Source organism: Phycodurus eques, chromosome 13 (assembly GCF_024500275.1).
Source record: "Phycodurus eques isolate BA_2022a chromosome 13, UOR_Pequ_1.1, whole genome shotgun sequence".
NCBI lineage: Eukaryota > Metazoa > Chordata > Actinopteri > Syngnathiformes > Syngnathidae > Phycodurus > Phycodurus eques.
The window spans coordinates 15,035,428-15,060,691 of NC_084537.1; the positions used below are offsets into that span (position 1 = coordinate 15,035,428).

Genomic DNA, 25,264 nt, shown 5'->3' on the forward strand with positions numbered 1-25,264 from the left:
ATGCATGCCCTCCTCCTCTTGCCCGTCGGCCTTTTCTTCCTCCTCCTCCTCCTACTCCTCCTCCTCCCTCTCCTTCCTCCACCATCTATGAGTCATCTGATCTTAAATGTGCGAGGCTTCATCATCTTCCTTGCCAAGGTACCTCTAAACCTCCTGACACCTTTTTCTACCTCCCAATAGCGAGCAACTTGTTCCAACTACTCGCAACCATGGAGACTTAATCAAATCGTGCACCTTTCACATCAACCGCAGCATCCATCCATCATTGGTGCTCGCGAGGAGTTTTCATCACACGCCGCCGCTATTTTCATCACACCACACGTAAAAACATTTAAATCATCATCATGTGTTTTTATCTGCAGGTTGTGGGAACAGCAGTATGAGCGGTGACATGTACAACGCCGGGTACTGCTGCATCAGCAACATCGACTACTCCTCAGTGTGCATCAGCACCATGAGCGCCAGGTACGCCGACTGTCCCGGAATGAGCTGGCGACTCGCCTTCCCCGATGCGTCCTAGAACGTTGTTTTAGAGAAGGCCACGCTGGATGCTATCATGGTGGAGGAGAAGAGCCCCTGGGAAGTGTCCCCTCAGACTGCCCGTTTCATTCACGGGGCGCTCACTGAGGTATTGTTAAAACATGCACTACATCTGCATCTAATGTTGTCCTGCACGAACAAAAAATGGTAGAAGAATTTGCCCTCAAAGTATTTTCCCAAGTGTTCCATGAATCTGTATAACATATGAGTACTGAAATAAATAGACTTTTCTACCATATTCTAATTTATTCAGATGCACCTGTACTTGATTGTGTAATTTCACACTTTATGGGTGGGCAAGTCCTCAAGACATTCAACTTTTTGTATGAAAGCAATTAGTCAATTTTCCATACGACCCTTTTAAGAAAATACGACTGAGGCACATCAAAGTTTACTAACCGTATAGTTGATGTTTTAAGTAACATTTTTACATTTTGTAACTGTAAGGGTAAAAAAAAAAAAAAAAGTTAACCACCCAGACACAATAGAAACTCTGGATCTTAAATTTCATGTGAATTTAAATGGTCGTAGTCGCATTTCACACCTTTTTAAAAGTCACAGAAGTGTGAAACAGAGCTTTTACTATAAGTGAAAGTTATATATATATATATATATATATATATATATATATATATATATATATATATATATATATATATATATATATATATATATTCCACTTCAACCACAATAGTTCCTGTTACAATTTTCTATTTATTCCCTTGCTCCCCTCAATGTGGACAATTGTGCTCTTAATGCTGCAATTGCTCTGGCATTCTAATTCCAGAGACGTAGAAAAAATGTTTATGTATGCAGTCAAAAGCCATGGGAGCCACACTCTGTTTTCACTGCAGCGCAGTGATAGAGTTGATGTGTAAATGGCTCTCAGCACCAAATCACTGTTAGTGGCACTTCACATCCACTCGGCCGACTTGCGTGATGCCCGCACCACTAATCACTGCGGCAACCACAGCGTTTCCACCTTTTCCCACGCTTGACCTTGAAACGCTAACAGGGAACGCCGTCATCAGCTGAAACACGCTCGTCGACTCGTGCGCTGCGAATTGGCAGGAGCGACTCGCCGCTGCACTCGGCACGTACGCTGTCTTAGTTTGCACTGCAAGTTTAAAGTTCACTTGCGTTTTGCTGACTGAAGTACGCAGACTGAATATGTAATTTTGATAAAAGCAACAGTGCAAAAAAGGTCAAAAGGAAGTGAATCATTTTATTGGACGCTTCTACTGGGGAGATGTTCAGCTAATATTTATGCAGAGTATATAAATCAGGAAGATGATGACCTTTTGGCGAGATATACTGAAAGTGTTGGGCATTTCGCTTGAATATTTTATAATGGTGCAACTTGATACAAAGTAGGTTAGTGCTATTGTTGTTGCTGGGCTTTTGTGTATATCCTGTAATTTCTTAAAGTAGACATGTATTTTTTTCATGATTTATAACAGTTCCCAGCTGTCTTATTAACATTTCATTAGAATTAAAAAAAAAAACACAATTTCTAAATTGATATTGTGGCAGTTTTTCTAAAAATGACTTGGGCAATTATGCCATTTTGGCTAACAATTTCGTAGCCCTAGGATCATGAACTGTAGTACACTTTTCAGCCTTTTAGTCGAACCTTGCTGAAAGCTTCTCTTTAATAAATGTGGGAATGAAATTGCACTAAAATAAGCAAAGTAGTGAAATTGATCTTGCCTGGCCAGGAGCTCAGCACCCCTAAACCTCTGATCCTAGAATCGCCTCTGGTCACCCCAGGTTACCTTATTTTTCACCTTTGGGGGTTGGAAGAAGCGTCAGTCCAGGCATTAATATGTACATTATGTTTGTTTGCTTCCATCTGGTCGCTTCCTGATGTCCTTTTCATATTTATGATAAAATACAAGGCAAATAGAGGGCTACTAGCGGGAATAGTTTTTGATAATGGTACCAGTATACCCAGTATTGTACCTGAACGAGGTCAGTGAACGAAAGTTCATGAACTACTTCATATTTTGTGCGAACGTGAACCGAACTTAGTTCATTTCTGCCTGATGACCGTTATTGAGAATGCGCTCATTCTGGGAGCCAAAGAACAGTTTTTGAACAAAAGTTCATTGTGATTCAAGAGTGCCAGGTGTTGCTAGGGACTTCCAGGACAAAGCCCATCTGGATACACTATATACAAGCCTTCATATGTCGGGGATGAATGCCGTATTTGGCAACCACTATTCATGTTTACATTCGGCAGCCACGTCGTAGCAGCCTGTGTGCGCGAGGTGCGTTCAAGGACATTGCATAAATATATTGTGTTCTTTGGTTGTTTTGTAATATAGTCCATCATTGTAAAAATGGTAACTAAGAAAATTATTATTTGTATCAGAATGCTTTATTTCAAACACTGTGCGATCACACTGTCATCATGGAATTTGTTTTTTTTTTTGCAATATAGGACTAGAAGCAAGGAACGCAAAGTTATCAATGTCCTTTCAGCATCGTTCCTGTCATACTGTGTTGCATGTTTTGTTTGCACGTTAAGGCCAAAAGTCCTGTTTTTGTTTTAATTTCTCATTTAAAAAAAGACTACTCAAGTTTGTTCTCATGTTTTTGAGATTGTAGGGTGAACGCTGCAGCTGGCTACTAGTGTGGGCTGAATGGGTGGGAACAATGGGCAAATTAAATACCAGTATTTTGAGGTCAATAGCCCATCAGCAACATTGAAAAAAAGGAACTCTGAACTGCTTTGTTTTTGGACCAGTGAGCTTCGTTCAAACTTTCATGAACTATGAACTGAACTAGTTCATTTTTGGAGCGGTGAACTGAACTTTGAACTAGTTCGCATAGAAAATGAACTTTCCCAACACTGTATGTACCTGTGTGAAGTTGTTTATTTGTGGTTTGGAGGTGGGTGCATCTCTCTTGTTTGTGATGTTCAGTAAATGTAATTATAATTATCTCATATCAGGGCCACTTTAGAGTAGAAGTAAATAAATAAATAAAAAACGACACTGTACTGTATACCCAGCCTTAATTCCTTTCAAATGAGGCCTGAAAACGACATTAGAACATTTTAACGGTGCAGCTTATTGATCCAAGAAGTAAACAGAAGCGTGAATGTGGAAATACATGGGTCGCGTGTTTCCTGGACTCTCACGCACGCCGTGCTGTGCAGATGGAGGTTCAGTGGAGAATCACTGTGTTTGGGGGACAGATGGGAGGATTTGACTCGCCTTCAAAAGACGTGAAGAAGACCCACAAAGATTTTGTCCAAGAGTCGACTTCCTCCTCGCTCACCATCACGTGCTTCTTTCCATCTTCTTCACTCCCCTTTTAAAATTCCTCATTTCCACCTTTGTCTTCTCTCACCTGCTTAAGGCAATGAGATGTGTGATTGTGTTGATCTTGCTTGTTGGGAAAATGTCAAGCATCTTTTTGTTAGATGTAGGTCTGCTCTCTCTCACTGCAGCTCCTGTTTGTGCTCCGCAGTCACGATTCCAGGGTGCTTTTGCAGCAATGCTGAGGCTGGGTTCAAGCGTTTTTTTTTTTTTAATAAGTGGAACTGACACAGATAAGAAATAAGTGGGAGGAGGAGGAGGTCGAAACCAAACAAGGGAGGGGAAAACTCCCATAGTGGTGGAGGGAGTTGGGAGGAAAAAAGGAGGGAGTCTCATCATAAGGAAGAGGAGGGGATGAGGCAAGAGAAAGAGGAGAAAGAGCGTGACGGTGCAGAAAAGGAGAGAAAACGAAGGAGACAGCAGCCTAATGAGCAGCTCGTCCACGTGAGAGGGAAGTTAAGTGGGAGCTCACTTTAATTTAAAACCCGCTTTTAACATTTTTTGCTAACAGAAGCACTCTGGTCCATCACCAGATTTGCATCTCACACTGTAGGATAGATAAGCGCAACAGTCCGCATAGCACTCACTTTCCCGAGCATGTCAAGGACAAACCCTCCCCACCAACTTGGATTTAGCTTGGTCGCTACCATGTGCACAGGCAAATAAAGGCTCACTTTAGAGGTGATGGTGCACCGAGGTGTTACATTTATCTCACAGCCTGACTGTGAATCAGTCTTTTTGTTGCTATGGAAACTATCATTGGATATCATCAACATTTTTAATTGCTAACTTTTTGGGGGCGGGGAGTGCTTTAAAAGGACCAAAGATGAAACCTTGAGATTGCGCAGACAGCTTGCGGGGAGGCTTTAATTGTCCTTAAAGGAGTCACTGGGCTTTGATGACGTTTGCTGAGATTTGGTCTCCCACATTGCTCAGAGTGCGCAGTGAGATAGATGATGGGAGACGCTCGGCTAGACTTCAGCCTGGATGCTGAATCATGCAAGGACGCGAGACCTCTTAATCATTCGATTAATGTGTTTCAATTGCCATTTGGCGTTTAGCCGTTTGGCTCTATGAACTTGAATTTCAAGGACTGGCCTAGGCCATTTAAGTCTTTGTCTCACCAAGACATGAAGGACAATTCTATACTTCCAACTTGGTGCACTTCAGTGGCGATTTACCCGACTTAATCCAAAAATGCAATGCAACAGCACACAACTGTGCCACGTACATCATCTGGAGCAGTTCAGAATCAATATTATTTCTGGAATAATCAACAATAATTCCCAAGGACACACTATAACATGTAGTTGAGAGTTTTGTTACTCAGAAAGCGTTGAACCATTTCCTATGAATGTCATGTGTTTTGGAATGATCAATCCTTTAGGTGTAACGTGTCCATGGTCCAATACTTTTCTCAAACACCAATAAAGGGTCAGTTTTGTCCTGTTAAGTGCAGTGTTGTCACTCGCAAGACATAATGGTGTCATGACATCATCTTGAGCTAGTGTAATGCAGAGAGTGAGAGAGAGAGGCGTCCATTGCCATTGATTGTTTGTCTCTGGCTCGTGCTGTGGACAGTCCTAGAAAGTTTGGACGTGGGCCCAGGGGAATGTTTCTATTACAAACACACACACGCAGACACACAACGTCAGCATGTGTCTGCTCATTTCCGAGGTCGCCTTTGAGGGATCCTGGCGCCTGATACCTGTTGTTACAATCACAAAGCCTTAAGTTACCCTAGAATCACAGATCGTTAAGAACATACCTTTGTCGCCTGCTAACGAAGGTGAAGCAAAATGTGGGCCCCAGTGAACCTATATTCGGTATTCACAGTCACCTAATCATGTGCTTTTTTCCTCTCTGGAACCTATCTTCACTTATTCACGGCTTTCAGGCGACACTTTCTGCAAGCCCTAATATACCACAAGATGCTGTCAAAGACTTAATACTACGTAAGTAATAATTGGTGTCAAGAAAGTATTTTGAAATGCTACATCTTGACTGTTTAAAGGTCCCATATTTTGGCAATTTAGACCTCCACATTGACTTTCTAACATGGACTTATAGTATAAAAGTGTCAATTTCATAAAACAAAAACCCACCATGGTTATGTCATACAAGTGTCCAGATAAAGCCCCTCTGACAGCTACTCCTGTTTGACCCAGTTTTGTATTCGCTTTGTCCAAATCTGACTAAGCCCGCCCCCCCTTCCTCCTGATTGGTTGCGTCCGTGTCGAAGACCCACTTGTGAGAGCACACGTGTTTGTTATGTTGACAGCGCTTGCTCGGGAGCGGAACGGGTAGCCGGAGATCTTCGATAGTTACCTAGATAAGCTTGAGAAATTCGAATGACCTGATTTCAGGCCTCTCGGAAGAAAAATGTCTGGAACTCAGGAATGCGTGGATGATTTTAATTCATATTTCACATCTTTACTGAGGCACCATAGAGACAATATTACAGCTCAAATACTAGAAAAAAAAGTTAGTTCGTCAAAATTCTGAACCTTTAAGATCTTTGTGTGTTGGGGATCCGTTAAGTTTAGCCTGTGTTGTTACAGAAATTACGGAGAGTCTTCACCCCAAGTGTATGGCTTTGTGCTACTCTTTGGTTCCATCGTGACCAAAGCAGCAAAAACAGAATCTACAACCCCAATTCCAATGAAGTTGGGACGTTGTGTTAAACATAAATAAAAACAGAATACAATGATTTGCAAATCATGTTCAACCTATATTTAATTGAATACACTACAAAGACAAGATATTTAATGTTCAAAGTGATAAACCTGATTGTTTTTAGCAAATAATAATTAACTTAGAATTTTATGGCTGCAACACGTTCCAAAAAAGCTGGGACAGGGTCATGTTTACCACTGTGTTACATCACCTTTTCTTTTAACAACATTCAATAAACGTTTGGAAACTGAGGACACTAATTGTTGAAGCTTTGTAGGTGGAATTCTTTCCCATTCTTGTTTAATGTACAGCTACAGCTGTTCAACAGTGCGGGGTCTTCGTTGTCGTATTTTACGCTTCATAATGCGCCACACATTTTCAATGGGAGAAAGGTCTGGACTGCAGGCAGGCCATTCTAGTCTTTTACTATGAACCCACGCTGTGCAGAATATGGTTTGGCATTGTCTTGCTGAAATAAGCAGGGGCGTCCATGAAAAAGACGTTGCTTGAATGGCAGTATATGTTTCTCCAAAACCTGTATGTACCTTTCAGCATTAATGGTGCCTTCACAGATGTGTAAGTTACCCATGCCATTGGCACTAACAAAGCCCCATACCATCACAGATGCTGGCTTTTGAACATTGCGTCCATAACAGCCCGGATGCTTCTTTTCCTCTTTGGCCCGGAGGACACGACGTCCGCAATTTCCAAAAACAATTTCAAATGTGGACTCGTCGGACCACAGAACACTTTTCCACTTTGCATCAGTCCATCTAAGATGAGCTCGGGCCCAGAGGAGCCAGCGGCGTTTCTGGGTGTTGTTGATAAATAGCTTTTGCTTTGCATAGTAGAGTTTCAAGTTGCACTTGTATTTACTGACATTGGTTTTCTGAAGTGTTCCTGAGCCCATGTGGTGATATCCTTTACACATTGATGTCGGTTTTTGATGCAGTGCCGCCTGAGGGATCGAAGGTCACGTGCATTCAATGTTGGTTTTCGGCCTTGCCGCTTACATGCAGTGATTTCTCCAGATTCTCTGAACCTTTTGATGATATTATGGACCGTAGATGATGAAATCCCTAAATTCCTTGCAATTGTACGTTGAGGAACATTGTCCTTAAACTGTTCGACTATTTTCTGACGCACTTGTTCACAAAGAAGTGAACCTCGCCCCATCTTTGCTTGTGAATGACTGAGCAATTCAGGAAGCTCCTTTTATACCCAATCATGGCACCCACCTGTTCCCAATTAGCCTGTTCACTTGTGGGATGGTCCAAAGAGGTGTTTGATGAGCGCATTGTGAGCAGCCACGGAGTTGTCCCGCCTTAGCTCTCTCCCCTTCTCCCACATGGAACAAAGTAAACGCCGCAGGATCTTTTTGTAGAGGTGCTGGTTGACGTCTGGCCCACATTAAAGGGGAAAAAGGAAGGGAAAACACATGTTTTGTGAAACCCGTCCTGGAACTTCTCCGACACACATATATCTGTCATTTTTCCACAATTGTTGTTTTTCTAAGGCTCCACATGCATAGATGGACAAGCTGCCCCCGTTTCATTGCTGTTTGAACCTTTTGTCCCAGGATAAAGTGGATTACCTCAATCCACTTAATTCTCTTTGTGTCTAGTTTCACACATTCACTTTCACTGTTTGACTCACACTGTACCTCTAAATGGTAGCTTGTAGTAATAATAATAATAATTTTAAAAAACATTCTCACACTAAATATTACATTTGTTTTTACACCTTACCTTTTTTGTACATACATTAAGCATGCTTGTAAATCTTTTGGTTGTTTGTTGCTACAAAGACAGTGTTTATGGATTTTGATACTAATTCGGTGTTGTGTAGGAAGAGAAAAGGGAGAAAGGAACAGTGCAGCAATTCCAGCAGCCCCTGGGGTGGAGTCTGTGAATCAGTTAAAGCATAATTAATATTAACAGCAAAAATATTTTTTTACATCAGTGCATTTGTACAGGTTTTTTTTGTGTTTTTGTTTTTTTTACATGTGCGGCTGCTCATACACACATTGCGCATCTCCTGCCCTAGATGTGTGTGCACTGTGGGCGCGTGCTTCATTGTATATTGTGTGGGTGTGCGTGTGTGTTCGTGTGAAAGAGAGATGTGGTGGGTGGGAGTTGGTCCAAGCAGCCCTCCCTCCCACAGCTCCATCGAGGGGAAAGTAGAGCAGTGGAGCACACGTGAGGCAGCAAGAGCGTGGATTATTAAACTTGTCTCTGCGCATGTGCACACATCCAAGGCAGGGATGAAACACTGCATGAGCAATATGTTCATACTGGCACAACGTCTTATTATATATTTATATTGCACGGCGTCTCCAAAAATATGGATACACGCTTTGTAACAAATAGTGAGACTGCGCTTATTAAAATACATTTCATTTTCAAAAATGGTGACGGTAAGCAAATGGAATCATCATTACAAATCAAAAACAGTCTTTGTGCTCAGTGTTTAGTCTGTATGTTAATTATAATTACTTGAACCTGCAAAGAAAGAATGCGGCACGGTGAACGACTGGTTAGAGCGCGTCTGCCTCACAGTTCTGAAGACCGGGGTTCAACCCCCGGTCCCGCCTGTGTGGAGTTTGCATGTTCTCCCTGTGCCCGCATGGGTTTTCTCCGGGCACTCCGGTTTCCTCCCACATCCCAAAAACATGCATAGTAGGTTCATTGACAACTCTAAATTGCCCGTACGTATGAATGTGAGTGTGAATAGTTGTTTGTTTGTATGTGCCCTACGATTGGCTGGCAACCAATTCAGGGTGTACCCCGCCTCCTGCCCAATGATAGCTGGGCTCCAGCACGCCCGCGACCCTAGTGAGGCGAAGCGGCTCAGAAAATGGATGGATGGATGGATTCAAAACATTTTTGAGGGGGGTGGCACAGACTCTTTTGCGTTACGGAACAAATTCAACTGGTATCTCAAGGCACCACTGTAATAGAATTCTTTATAAAATAAATACTTGGTGGGCTGGATTAAAGAACGAAATGGGCCGTATGTGCCCCTACCCTCCCTGTACAAAAAGCCAAAGCAAAAGCAAGCTACATTCATTAATTATTGGTGCTTGCTGAAGTGTACGTTTGTGTGTACTTCTGCTTCACTGCCTCTCCACGTATACGCTTGTTAATCCAGCACTAAGGTTTGTCCCAGCTGTGAATAGGGAAGCCCCCTCGAGCCAGACATAATCCCCTCGTTCTATTTTCTGTGCACGTACTCGACTCCTCCTTAACTACCGCACACATTAACTAACACATGCAAGGAGAAACACACCCTCACACACACACGCGCACAGACACACACACACACACACACACCGTTCTAAGCATAAAAGCACATCCACCGGGATATAACGTGTCCAGTAATGCGCTGGCATGGGTCGGCAGATGCAACTACGTTTAACACGAGCTGTAGTTCCAGCTCATAAATGTGACCGCATGCTTTAATGCACGTCTCTTGCATTTATACACATTTTATGAACTCATGTTTACCGGACACTTGTTTCCCGCCACTTATGACGACTGTTGAGGTCAATTTGCATGTTCATAATGAATTAATAATTAAACCTTTATTTACATGTATTTATACATGTAATAATGCAGTACATTTCTTTGGACAGATCCACGCAAACACAGACTTCAGATAAGCAAAGAATATCGCTCCAACAATTTCATTACAGTTAGAGCTTTGAAAATCAATGACCATTACTAGATCTGTTGTTTTTGTAATACTTTGAAAATGTATGATATTAAACTATCTTAGGGGAAATTCACCTTACATGCTCCTGTATATTTTTGTTGCACACCACGCAGATAACCAGCCCACACACACGCATGCATTCCAGGAGAGAGTGATTTTTATTGTAATATAATACTTTTATAATATCTGTATAGTAATTCTCAGTCACTTTATTAGACTACCATTACACAACAAATACAGTGGTACGTTGACTTATGAATGACCCAACCTATGAGTCTTTCAAGTTACAAGCCATCGCTTGGTCGATTTTAATTTTTTATTTTTTTTTGTGGTTTGGTTTTTTGCTTTGTGAGCTGAAATTTGTAGTACAAGCAAGGATAAGAATACAACCGCACTCGAGAGAGGTGAACCCCCCCCCCCCCCCCCCCCCCCCCCGGCTAAAATGTAAATAAAATCTACATCTTGAAAACACAAATGGAATGAAACCCTAATTATGTACCTTTCTTACTATTGCTGTTTAAAAAAAAAAGGTAATTAAAACTACAAAACAAGTGGCGGCCTACAACTTTTGCACTGTGCTCTATGTTAAGGGCATTAGGATTTAAAACTCCACAATATAAGGTTCTATACACGCACATCTCCTTGATGTCGTGTCACCAGTGTTAGTGACGAGTATTAATATGGGGGCAACAGTGCTTGGAGATTTTCTTTTAACAACACATGCAACAAATGTGTTTACAGAGATTACAATATACTGTAGAAAGATTGTGTATTATAGTGCGCTTATGGCTGAAAGGAGCTTAAGGCGGCAATAATTTGCAATGTGTAGGGAAGTGAAGTCAATAACTCAGCAGGCTAGTCCGATATTCTTTGAATACGTAACAAAAGAGCTGTTTCTATAATGGGAGAAAATAGCTTGCGATATTCCTGTCAGAGCGTCATAAACACTGTACATAAATCTGATGCCTGTGTGAAATACAGACACGTTAAGCGGGTAAACAGTCACATATAATGCAAACGCATACACACAGTGTCTTGCTCAAAGTTGCCTAGACGACTGGTATTGACTGCAGAGCTCTGTTTCTATGGAAACGACCGATGCCTAAAGGGGAATAGCATTAATTAGATTAAGAGAGAGTGATGAGAACGAACTGGAGGATGAAGTTGGATTTGGACTTAGTGGGTGACAAACAAAGTGGGAATTCCATATTCAGAGAGGATGAGTGAATGTGTCACATGTGGAAGGTCATTCGCAAGAGGGGCATTTTCATGGCTCACAGTTTCTTTCTTCACTGCTAGGTTCAACAGAGTTGAGCACTTTCTGAACCTTTGAAAAGTGAATTCTGAGATATTTTTTTTCTAACTAAGCTTTGAAACTAATTGCTGAAAACGTGCAAAGACTGACAACTATGAAGTACTCCATTGTGGCGAATGTTTTTAACGATTTCAATATAGTGCCGTAGTTTCAGCGCTTCATTTGTAACAATTTTGAAGTGTTTTTTTGTATATACTGTTAATCATTCAAATTAGGCAAGGGTGTTAACAGCACTCTTCTGTGATGTCTAAAATTTTGAATTTATTTTCATTTTATTAAATAACCTCTTGCTATTCATACACGGTTTGTTTTGGGAGCTTTTTTCATATATGCGCTTTTCCTCACTTCCTCCATTTTTGTTGGAGGATGCAAGATTTCTCTCTCAATAGGTCTCAACAGGTAGATACTGGTTAGCACATCTGCCTCACAGTTCGGAGGACCCGGGTTCAAATCAGGCCTCGCCTGTGTGGAGTTTGCATGCTCTCCCTGTGCCTGTGTGGATTTTCTCCGGGGAATCCGGTGTCCTCTCACATTCCAAAAACATGCATGATAGGTTAAATGAAGCCTCTAAATTGCCCATGAGTGTGAATGTGAGTGCGAATGGTTGTTTGATTATATGTGCCCTGCGATTGGCTGGCGAAAAGTAATTATCAGAAAATTTCAAGATATGATTTTTTTTTTTTTTTTTTTGTCAGTCATTCTAGAAAGGTAACCCAGAGATACCGACATCTGCAAAATCTGCTTAAAAATGAGGGGAAAAAATGAATGAAATGAGGAATATATCTTTTTTTTAAGTAAGATCATCTGCCAATTGATCAGGAAAATTTGACTATGGAAGGTTTCTTGAGACAACTAAACATAGCGAGCCTCAAAACCTCCACCGATGTCCACGAATATATTGCAACTACCAAAAGTGGCTATATAAAGTCTACACACCCCTAGTCAAATGCCTTTATCTTGAGCTGTTTAGTAACCATTGTCTGTCCAATTCCAAGCAAACGTAGTCTCAGTCAACTTGTCGATTTGCATCTGTGATAGTGGCTTAGAAGTAATCACAGGTCATACCTGTCGGGGGAGCCCAGGAGCAAAATAAATCAATAATTCCTAACTTGCTTGAAGTGGATGTTGGCTGAGATTCAGACAACACGAACCCGAATCCATATCAAGTGACCAAAATGACCTTCCCACTTGCAGTTAATGGGAGCCAGCCATGGTAACGGCAATTTGCTCCTTCAAGAAGTGGACGATGCAAGGAGAGGCTGCTGATTTGGACCCTGGAGGATTCACCCACTCGCCAGAAATAGACCTGTTTTCTGCAGGTACACATGGCTCATGTGACCTGTCCGTTGTTATTCCTCTTTGCTGCACAAAAATCAAGGTCAGGCAAATTGGATTTATGAACGGGGTGAAACCAGTTTTACACCTCAGATGCCCTACTCAACTTTATACCTAGTTTTCATCTTGAACTGAAAACTGGAAGATTTATTTTAATATGGCCCATATTTGCACCGTCTCCCCGCACACATTCCCACGGCTGTATTAGAAATAGTAAGGCAAAGACGAGGCCCTGTGATCCTATTATTTTGACCTCCACTCCATCAAGGCCAAGCAGGAAAGCCGCCGATGTATTTTTATGTCTCCTGAATAGATTAACCTCCTTGAAAGTGCTCAATAATCTGCAATGAACCTTTTTCCGCCACAGAACATCCTGAAGGGTGTGCGTGCATCTCTCACAAGCAGCAAGCAGCTCTTTCCCAGGTGTCTATTCATTTTTCATCTCGTTTATCAAGGATAAATCAATCATCTTTTGGTCTTCTCAGGCCTTCTGTCATCCGCCCCGCTCTCTTCTATAATCCTTACCCATTCGCCCTCTGCTCCTTGGCACATCCCGCCCGCTCCAGGCGATAGCACACCACCAGATGTGCAGGGATTCTGCTGCGGAACATCTGGGCCCCTGTGCTGCACATACATCAACAACAAATATGAATCAAATAAATAATAACAGATGTAAACATGTGCCCTCGAGTGTCAAGACCCTATTACCTTCATGTCATTTATTTGACATTGATGACTCATCAGACATTTAAGTGGTTACCGCTTTCAATGATCCTAGGGATGTACTGATTTTGTTTTTGCTTTTTTTGCAGCTGAGTCCAAGTCCACATCACTTGATTTTAAGTATCTGCCGAGACCGAGTCTCGATCTGATACCTTGGCAATGCAGTAAAAAAAAAAAAAAAAAAAGCATCAGAATTGTCTCAATTGTCCTTATTTTATAATTTGAATAAAAGTATCCCAACATTATGTCTTTTTATATGTCTATAAGTCAAGTACAGCAGTTTTTCAAAACAAGTAAGCAAATAACATCTGCATATTCCCCAGCATATATTTTTTTAATAACAGTAAGTATTCTATAAGAACCCATGAAAGGGTTTGCTATAAACAGCACATTTTCGCAACAGAGCAGGGGTTTCTGTGATAGACAAGTTGATACATTCCACAAAAAGTGGGGCCGCGATAGATAAATTGCCATATAGCCTGGGAACACTCTGTCGATTTATTGTCCCATTATCCATATTAAAATGAGCAACCAGGACAGAGTACAATTTCAACTCCTTGCTACTGCTATGTTCAAAGGAGTTCCCTTTTTAGTTTTGTGGTCAACAGAATTGTGGTTAAATGAACGGAGCTCTTGCAAGATACAGTCTGTGGAGGGCTTGTGTGACGTCATTTACGACAGCGGATTAAATTGCATGTTTTTATAGCTTCAGAGTCAGATTTTCTTAAAAATGTTGGAGTTCTGAGTTGTCCTTCAAGAGAATTCGATTGGTTCCCATGCTTTTCTGGTCTTCTGGTCCCGAAGCCAAGTCCTTAGATTGAATATAATATAATATAATATAATATAATATAATATAATATAATATAATATAATATAATATAATATAATATAATATAATATAATATAATATAATATAATATAATATAATATAATATAATATAATTTTTCTCAACTTAAACACACTAAAGTAAGTCAGTATGTAAGTAGCAGAATATGTTGAAATCAATTGCTATACAGGGGATCCTCACTGTTGCTAAGGTTATAGTAGTCTAAATTTGGCCTACGGTATAGAATTGGACTCTAATGACGAATTGCAATAACGCTTGCAGATGATATCATTAAATCTGCCTCAGTGTGAAAATGATTTGAAGAACATCTGACCGGCGCTGGAAGCTGCTAGCCTTGCGCGTGTCTACGTCAAACAGTCACCCATCTAGGCTAGCTCACTCCGCACCAGCTACGAGCTGTGGCTGGCTCGGTAGCGCAGCGAAACACTGTCCTTACACGGTGCGGTCTTGCCTTGATCTTGCGCTGCGTGACGACGTATTCTAATGCTGTATGTCAGGACCATCTTGGTCGGTTGAGGCCTTGGCTAATTTAGTTCAGTTTGTATGCTCCAAACGGACACAGTGATCTATAATTCTGTAGTAACGGACCAATGAAATCAGTACTAACCGCGGGTGGATCTTGATGACTAATGTTACCTGATCACAGAAATGGACTGTGAATGCAAAGTAAAGGGTTAAATAAGGCCTTACTATTTGTTCAGAGATTTGTTAATTCAGTGGGTCAGCCAGCTCGCCATCACAACAACTACTTGACAAGCTCCCGATGATTCGCCATTTATTTAAGTGACACCTCCCAACAGAGTAGCAGCTAGCAGCTGTCAGCAGCAGGCGTTGGCAGGCACTACAATTCACATACACACACACACACTTTGCTCTACATAAGGGAAAAGATGTTCGGTATGAATATGGAGCTTAAGTCCAAGAAAATTTGTAAAGTGTGCAGACATGAGCATCTTTTGCATCTTTGGTCATTAAAAACACTTTCTTATTAAGTGTTCAATGGGACCTCAAGGCTTCATTAGCTCTAAAAGTCGCATTCTGTTCTGATTCTGTCCTGGTGCAAATGTCTGGCCGACATTTTCACATTAGAAGATGACGGCAGTTGTATCGCCTTGCAGCTTTATGAAAAAAACTTCTTCAGGATGTCGTGCTACTATGGATTGTAGCTGGGAATAGTCACAGCTTAGAGGTCAGGCAATTAATTTGAAGGTGTACAAAGACTTGTTGCCATACTTTGAAGTGCAAACATCCATTATGACAAATGCTGTGCTACAAACGGTGCTTTCTTCATTTTCTCAAATGGGGTCATACTAAAATAATCACAATCACTGATGAACTCATTCACTGCCAGACATTTTCAAAGTAGAATTCGCCATATTGCTATAGCTGCTTCTATTCTTTAGTAATCAGCAGTAGAACGTGGGTTGGTTACACAATGTTGTTGTTATAAAATAACCACACTGAGAAAGGGCTTTTGAAGGAAATGTATTTTCTTCCAGATATACAACTCTGAAATGCACCATGAACTATGGTGACCCACCGCATGGCTCGAGCAGAATGTCAGTGAGCCTCATTAAGTCCATGATCTGTTATTTTCTTACGATCGCGACACTTTCTACGACCTACAGCGACACATACTCTGTTTATACCACACATGAACACATTCTGTTGTAGTGTGAGGTGCCTAAATCTATCTGATCTCCAATGTGTTGGCCTTTCGCTCCCTCACAGTAAACGTGAAAATCTTAGATTTACCGCATAATCTGTGTCTTGTACTTAAAAGCGGTGCTGATCTCAAATCCAAAGAGATGCAGTGCCCCGATCTACAGGGATCTGTTAGCCATTATAATGGGTTACAAACTCGAAGTTCACAGCCAAGCTGGGTGAGACCCTCTTCCACAGCTACCTGTTGAAAAACTTACTTAATGAATATATACGTCGGTGGCAGTAAACAGTTAGATTCCAGTTGATGAATACAATAATAATAACTAGAGCTGGGAGCAGCTATAATCGGGCCCTCGCAACCCGACCACGTTGGGGTACGGGCAGTTTGAGGTCCTGGCAGGTTGGGGTATTGGCACGATGAAGGGCCGCAAATTGCCCCCCGGGCGCTAGGTAGGACACCACGCTGTAGGACATATGCAAGGTTACGGCCCATATTGAGTAAATGTGGGCCACACAAAAATGGAGTATGACCCGCAAATCGCCCCCAGGCCATAGGGTGACACCACTGCTGCAGGACAAGTGCAAAAGTATGACCCATGCAAATGTTGCAAAAAGGTCCGGCCACACAAAATGGGAGGACTGGCTGCAAATAGGTTGAAAACCACTGCTGTCAGAAGCGCAAAGCCGTGTAAAAAGTTAGATTGAGAAAATGCGGGCCATACAAAAATGGGGGATGTCCCCCAAATGGCCCTCAGGCCATAGGTAGGACACCACTGCTATTGGACAAGTGCAAATCAACACCTAAATGCGGGTGTTGAAAGAAGGTAATGAACTCTTGGGCCTCCTACACTACTGTATGTATTGTCAGTAATGATGGTCGGACTTTTAACTACTGTGAATGTTACATTTACATGGCCGTAGATAATTTTCTGTTGAGTTTAGGACATGGGTTATATTTACAATTTTGTTCGTGTGGGGGTGCTACGCGCGTGTAGGAATTTTCAAAAGCGTAGGTGCAACTAGATCTTGGATCAACTGTCACCATGTTCTGTTTTCGGTGACATCAGAAAAGCTACGGTTGAAGAGCTGCCACTAGTATATAGTATGTCGGGAAAAAAAAGCTTGGCCAAGAAGGCAGCAAGTTAAACCCCAAGTCCAAGTCATTCACATGCAAGAATATTTATTATTTTTATATATTATTTTCACCTCCTCTCTCACATAGATACAAAAGTAAAACAGTTGTGTTGTACAAATTCCAGGTCACATTAATGGTGGAAAAAGTTTTAAAATTATTTATATAGGTCAAAATTTACAAAAACCTGGCATTTCAACAGGGATGTGTATACTTTGTATATCCACTGCAGCCTTGTTCCTGTTTTTGTAATCTGCTTGATGAGTCTACAGTGTTCAACAGGTGGAAACATGTATTTCTTGTAGCTGAATTTGTTAGTTTGTTATTTTACAAATATTGTATTTATTATGTTTTAGACTAAATGATATTGTTCAGCAATATCTGAACTTACACATATTGTATGTAGTTATTTTTAGTTGACGTTCATGCTCTGATTTAAAAAAATAAATAAATCAGAAGTAAGCAAAGCAAAGAAGTTATGTTGAACCTAACGTCACACAGTGCCAGTAAATAAACACAGTGATACTGTTCAAAATGGAGAGTATTTCCTAAACAAGTGAGAGAGAAGTGAACTGACCAGCTCTGTGTAGCATGATGAGAGGCTGTAAAATGAAAACAGCACGCAGTTGTTGACGTTGTGGCTCGTTCTCCTCTTTTGGTCCCCAAAGTTCGTCCATCTACTCTGCTATCCTTCTTGCACACATTTTCACACTTTCCATGAGCGGAAACAGAATGCACATTCATTCAAGAGCTACTGCCGACTACAACTCACGACCAGGCACGCCACACACAGACTCCCTGACTTGAGTTTAAATGTTCCTTTGATCTGTCATCTGAAATGCTCCTGTCCTGTCCTGTTTCATCTTTGCTGACATCACAACAGGCAATCACCAGGCAAGAGCAACTCACCATCAAAAGACACCCATAATCTCAACGCTGAAAAAATGCGAAAATTTCACACTTTTTTCCTTCAAAAGGTCATAGGTCACTTCCCGTAGGAGTTACGACATCGCGCAAACTGACTTTGTTGTGCGTCTGGGTCCCCTCTATATGCGTACCAATTTTCAGAGCCGTAGGTCATACGGATCACCGAGTTGTCCTTTGATGTACGTTCGGCATGGTTCTAGGGGGCGCTGGTGAGCCATTTTTTGAAAAAGAAATTCGGGAGTTTTCGTGCACGTTTAGTGCCTCAAAAATGGCTCTGTTTTTGATGACTAAAATAATAATAATTATTCACTCACTCTACAGTCACACCATGGTGGTGGTAAGATACTTGTGTATCCACAACTGCAACTGTGGCTGCCATTCTGCGCCTACGGCCCCTCCGACCACCACCAAAAATCCAACCACATTCATTCATTCAAAGGCAATGTGGGTTTTGTGTCTTGCCCAGGATCCAGTGTGTTTTGTTGAATTAAATGTTTAAAGTGTAAGCGGGAAAAATATGTTTTTTTTTATGTGGTCTCTCTATATCACAGATTTTCACCTAGCAGGTCGGGAACATATCCGCCATGATAAACAAGGGTTCACTGTACTCAAACTATTCAAATCTTTAAAAAAAAAAAGAGAACAAAATAACAAGGTTCAAATGTCTTTCTCCTAACAGATAAGATTCTCGCAGAGATGGAGGGCCAGGACAGACTAGAACACACACACACACACACACACACACACACACACACTTCTGAATGTTTGCTGTTAGGTCAGCTTTGGTGGTTGTTATGTAATGTTTGGTGTACATCGCCACCAGACGAGTGAGACGCATGCCAATGAGGCGACTCCCTCCTTCTCTCAAATGTTTAGGGAGCTTGTCCATCTACTTGCTTCCACACCCGTGGGACAGACAGGCCCTGCTTTAAGAGTACTGGGCTGTAATATTTAATCAGACATAAAAGGAGGTGTATACGATTAAGGCGTGTACATGAATGAGGCTCTGTTGGTTTCATTTTACTTGCCACACTCACCTTCTCCCTGCGCTTCTCCTGCAAAGCAAATCTCCGGCAGCCAACTCCCGAGTCGCTTCCAGGCCCTGTTTCCATAGTAACGGGTTGCCATGGAAATGAGGTGACAGTGTATCCTGTCTTCTTAATCCAGACGGGAGGTGTTTAAGGAGGGAACATTTCCTTTTTTAGTCGCTCTGTTTGCCGAAATGAAGGCTAAATTACATTTTGTTTTGTGTATGTGGAACTTTATTGCATGTAATGAGGCAATTCATGATCATTTCATGCTTAAACAATGTCCTGTCTCATTTGAGACAACTTTCAGCTGCTAACATGTAGTTAAATAGTTTAAGCCTGGACAAAAAAACATTTTCATTAATGTAATTAATGAATGTTATATAGCATGTATGTCAAACGCAAAGTCCAGGGGCCAGATCCGGCCCGCCACATACAGTGCGGTGAAATGGCCAAATGCACTTCTGTGTATGGGCTCCCTTCTCAAATTATATTTTGCATAGTTTCCCCACTTTCATGTTTAAGATCATCAAACAAATGTAAATATCAGACAATTATAACAAAAGTGAGCTTAAAATGCTGTTTTTAAATGGTGATTATTAAGGGGGGAAAAAACTTTTCAAAGTTACCTCGCCCTGTGTGAAAAAGTAATTACCCCCTTGTTAAATCATAAATTAATCGTGGCTAATCACAATTTTTGGTTAATTTTCAATTATTACACCCAAGCCTGATTACCTCTAGACCTGTTCAATGAAGAAATCATTTAAACAGAATCTCACGGCACTGTTGTTTTTTTGTGGCCCACTAAAGCAAATTAAGTGTGTTTACTTAAATGTATTTTCGCTAAATCAATTTATTCTTTTCGTTTTGGCAGAAAGTTTGAAAATGTTTTCCCCCATTACAGGTATTATAGTCGTCCCTTGCCATATTGTGGTTCACCTTTTGTGGTCAAGTTGTATTGTGGATTTTTAAATTGTACATATCTAATTTTAATTTGCAGATCTTTCGCTGTATCACAGGATTTTGCGGCGATAATTGTTTCCACAAGGACTAATGTTACTGCAGATTTAGATACCAATAAGGCTAAACCAGGAAGAAAGTGTGAGTAAAGGACTTTTAATCATTTTATTGACCAAACATTAACAAAATAAACAATCTTACACTCAACATGAAGATGAGGTAACGAGTTAGCCAGTTAATAACTAGCCACTAACCTGAGTCACCTCTACATTCTCATTTGCTGACTCCCGCGTCACTCAACAGTCCAGGCCCCACCTTTTGAAGCCACACACATTTAAAGTCACAGATAATTACTTGTAGAATGTGAGGATGGCGACCCCGCGTGTCCAAAACTAATATCTGCACCTCACATGCTTGTTTTGTATTGGTATTATGCATAAATCTCTTGCTACTAAGCAGATTTTCATCTGTAAATTTTTGGTAAAAATATATACAGTATAATAACGGTGAAATGCAGGAGCAATTGTGTATATGTAATAATATAATGAGAAGATTATACATTTACTGTATGTAATTTTCACTGTCATAACGGCTCTGTGAGGGAAGCCATAACTACCATGTGGCCCGCATTGAAAATGAATTTGACACAGTTTGACAGTTTTATTTTTTCCAAAGCTGAAACTTTTTGTTCCTTTGGGCCACTGAGTTCTTCATTGAGCGTTCAAAACAACGGCACACAAAGATAAGGTCTTTTTTTTTGTTGCCTTCAATATAGGAGCGGGGAAAAGATAACAAAGCGCACGTGCACCGCGAGGGAGAGAGTCCGAATTGTTCGCCGCGGTTACAACTCAAGTACTCTAAGTGCTCATGAGTGGATCCGAATCTGGGGCACATATTGAGAAAAGCCCCTACACTTTGGTTGCCCCCATTTGCCCTGCAACACACTGTTGCATCGGAACATGATAAAAAAAAACATTTTTTTTTAAATGACAGGTTGAATTTTCACAAAGCCATCACATCTTATTTGAATCCAAGCGCTCCTCCTCCGCTCCTCGATGAGCTCAAGCGACTCAACACAAACAAGCAGAAGGTGCCAAACAGCTGCAGCTGCTGAGGTGCTACTAAAACGATTGATGTCACTGCTCAAATCATGTTTTTAAAAATCCATCTTAATGCATGACCACACCAATCATCTCTGTGTATCTTTTTGTAGCATTCAAAGCAAAATTTACTGAGACGGGGGCAAAAGTGGCAAATGTACTCACACATTGTACTTTAAATAGAAGCACGGCGGTGCCGTGAGAAATGAGTATATTTGGTTCCATGACCATGTTTGTAACTCAAAACACTTCAATTATCTTTGCCCATTGAACTGAATGGAAATGCCATTAATTTGAAGAAAAACAGCACTCTATGATATTGTACAGACCCTTTCCAAAAAAATTTAATATCATGGAAAACTTTATTTATTTCCATAATTCCATTCTAAAAGTTAAACTTTCATAGATTATAGATTCAGGGCTCACCATTTAAACAAAATCAGCCTGTTGCATTGCCCGGGAGTTATGGAAGCCCAGATTTCCTTGATGCTTTCTATCAGTTCTTCTTTGTTTTTGGGGGTGGTGGCCCTCATTTTCCTCTTGATAATACTCCATAGAGTCTCAATGGGGTTTAGATCCAACGAGTTGGCTGGCCAGTCAAGCACTGTGATGGCATGGGCATCAAACCAGGTTTTGGTGCTTCTGGCGGTATGGGCAGGGACCAGTTCCTGCTAGAAGATGAAATCTCCATCTCCATACAGATCCTCAGCAGAAGGAATCATGAAGTCCTCTAAAACATTCTGGTAGACGGTTGCGGTGACCTTAGATTTAGGAAAGCAGAGTTTATCAACACCTGCACTGAATGTTGCACCCGAAATCATGACTGACTGTGAATATTTCACACTGGACCTCATGCAGCTTGGGTTCTGTTCTTCACCCGTCTTCCTCCAAACCCTTGGACCTTGTTTCCCGAATGAAAGGCACACTTTAATTTCCTCGGAAAAGTGGACCTTGGACCACTGGCCAAAAGTCCAGTCCTTCTTCTTCTTGGCCCAGTTGAGACGCTTCCTATGTGGGCTCAGGCTCAGAAGCGGCTTGACCAGAGGAACCCGACAGTTGTAGCCCATCTCCCGGATGCGTCTAAATGTGGTGTTTTTTTAAGCTGTGACTCCTGCCGCATTCCACTCTTTCTGGATCATCTCTTTTTACTACACGTTTTGCTTCAATTCAATGCACATTGTGCTGACCCATCTGGTGTGTGCCTTGGCCAATCTTCGCAAAGGATAAAGAATATATGCCTGTGAGTATTGTTATATTGTCTGTGTAAATATCTATTGCTTAAAGGGTTACAACACCGCAGCAAAGATGCTCCACGGTTTGCCTGGCTATTGCATTTTACATCATTTGTTAGCATTAAGCTAAGTACACTATTAAGGCAAAACTAGGTGGTTGTTACATAAACAACATGTAATTCTCCTTTGTTTTATGTTTAATTTGACAAGATACTTTAACTTGGAGTGGCAATGAACAGTTTGAAGCCTCTTGAAGAATTATTCACTCCATTTGCCAAACTGCTGCTTATTGGTAAGTGAGGTTAAGGCCTTACCTGGTGAAACAAAGGACTTTTTATGCAACGCTCGTATCTCAAATTTTTGCTTGCAAGTCAAAGCAAGAAATCGGGGGAATGATGGCTCGTATCTCCCCAAACTTGTAGGTCGCGTCATTCGTATCTGAAAGCACCACTATATTGATACTAGTCTAAAGAAGACTATGGTAAGTCGAAGTTCCGATTCAACTCTTGTACTTTATTAAAAAAGTAAAGCTTCTGAAACATACTTGAGTACAAAAGTAAAAATACATTTTTACTGTCAGTTATATTTTTGATAAAAATGTGTTTTGTTTTTACTGTTTTTCATGCTTGTATCGAGAAGAAGAAAAAAAAATCATGTTCCATGTCACCTTTTTTTTTAACCAAGAGCTAGCCCAACATTGGCCCAACTTTCAAAACAACATGTTCCCAGCTTGCTAACATTGTGAACAAAGTAACAAAAACATTTATATTAGCTCATGTTAACAACTGAAAAATAAACTGGAAAAATCTACTTAAGTAGAGTAACAAGGTATTTGTACTTCGTTACTTCCCAGAAGAGAGAACCTTTTGTCCCAGGATACACAACTAGCTTTGTGGAAAAATAGCTCAGAAGTAGCTCACAAATGGCAGTTTGCTCATATTAAAACACAAGTGACGAAGCTATTGAGCGTCTGCTGAATTGTTTGTGACATTTCTGGGTTGGGCAACGCAGCTCACAGCAGTGGGTCCTTGATTGTTGACCATGGTGACATCACTGGATGAGCCACAGACATGAAAAAACAATTACCGGTATGTAGATTTTGATTTCCCATTTTTTCAGATGCTGCGGTGGGTTTTTTTTTTAGGTTTTGTAATGGTTTGATGTGCAGTGCTCTGCTCTCCGTCAGTGCTTGTTCCCTTGTGGGACTGGAGAAGTACTGTCAATGGTGCTTTTCCTTTCTATCAATAGAAGTCTGGCTTGCGTGTGAGTTTGATGTCAACTGTGTGAAAAAAAGGTGATTGGTTTATGCTTTTAAAAGATTACTTACTTACAATAGAGGCTGATATCCCCTACTGTACAATATAATCTAGTTTAGTCATTTCCCTCTGAATTTTTATTCTTCAGTTTACCATGCCATTTTGGACAATTCTGTGTTTCCAGCATTTTGAGAACAATTTAGGAAAGTGCATCCCCTGTCCATAGGTCCATAAAAACATGCTGGGATGAGATTGGTATGGAGGAACCTGGGAGCCCTGACCTCAATCAATTTCCCTATTCAGGACCCTATCAACTAAAAGGACCGACTTTGTGTGACATATGCGAAAGTTCTACCCACTAGTCACAATGATGGTGCATTTTTACAAAGCCATAATGGAGTCTTTCCTCACCCCCTCTGTCACCATCTGCTGCACTGCACCCAAGGACAAGGGCAGACTCCAGCGTATCACTCACTCTGCAGTGAAGCTGATTGAATGCAATCTGCCACCATTTTCCCCCCTAAAATACAGGACCGCAACATCATGCGGTAAACATCAGCTGCTACACCTGAGACACTGCACTGTCAGAAAACGTTGTGCAGTCCATTCATATCCATAGAGGTACAGCTTTGACAACCTTCAGCTCGTGGTGAGGGGGAAGCTGTTGAGAGCAGACGGTGCACCTTTAAATTTGAGGTGATGGATCTCAGTTGAAGGTGCACCAACCACATCTGCCTGATACATGTCGACTTGGGAACTAACATATTTGTATGTCATTGAGGAGCTAAGTTTAGCCCGGGACGTTAGTGGAAGTAGTAGAACATTTTCCCCATATGTGCACTTCCGGGGCAGTTTTTCAAATTCAAATAATCAGTAAGCCGTTTATTTACAAGGATATTAATAAAAGAGGAGTTTGAAATGATATAAAATGTTGTGAGATTGTAGTTTGTGGTGTATTTACGAGTGAAACTATTAATGTGTTATTTATATTGGGGGTGTCAATTACTTGCTGTTTTTACCTACTACTGTAATACACTTTGCTACAAGGTAACAGTAATTGAAAAATTCAACATGGAAATGTTCAACGTTGAACTTCTTGGAAGGGGTGCAGCTGGATACATCTGGTGTAAAAAATTAAATAAAAAGAACATCATGTCTACAATCAATCATGGTGGTGGCACTGTGATGGTCTAGGGCTGCTTAGGCACTTCAGGACCTGGACGACTTTCCTCTTCTTTGTAGCCATCCGCTTCTGCCTTGACAATCGCGCCATGTTTCTTTCACTAAATTAAAGAAACAGTTTTTTGTATGTGGAGCCTCAAAAGCATCATTGCTACCAATCAGACGCTCTAACAGCAACATTCATTGTAACTGTGAGACATTAGACATAACTTCAAAAGGATCAGCATGATTACTGTCATGCCTGGATTTAAAATCTTTTAAGGGTTCAGTAGTCCCACCACCATTTTCTGCTTCCCTCATCACAG

The 25,264-nt window shown here is 41.1% G+C and overlaps 1 protein-coding gene across 1 annotated transcript in view; it reads left to right on the forward strand.

Moving 5' to 3' along the window:
- Positions 1-25,264, forward strand: part of ece2a (endothelin converting enzyme 2a) — a 40,949-nt gene continuing 15,685 nt past the window's right edge. The window contains 3 exon segments of the mRNA XM_061694405.1: positions 1-138; positions 181-268; positions 363-628. Coding sequence (XP_061550389.1) covers positions 1-138; positions 181-268; positions 363-628 — 492 coding nt within the window.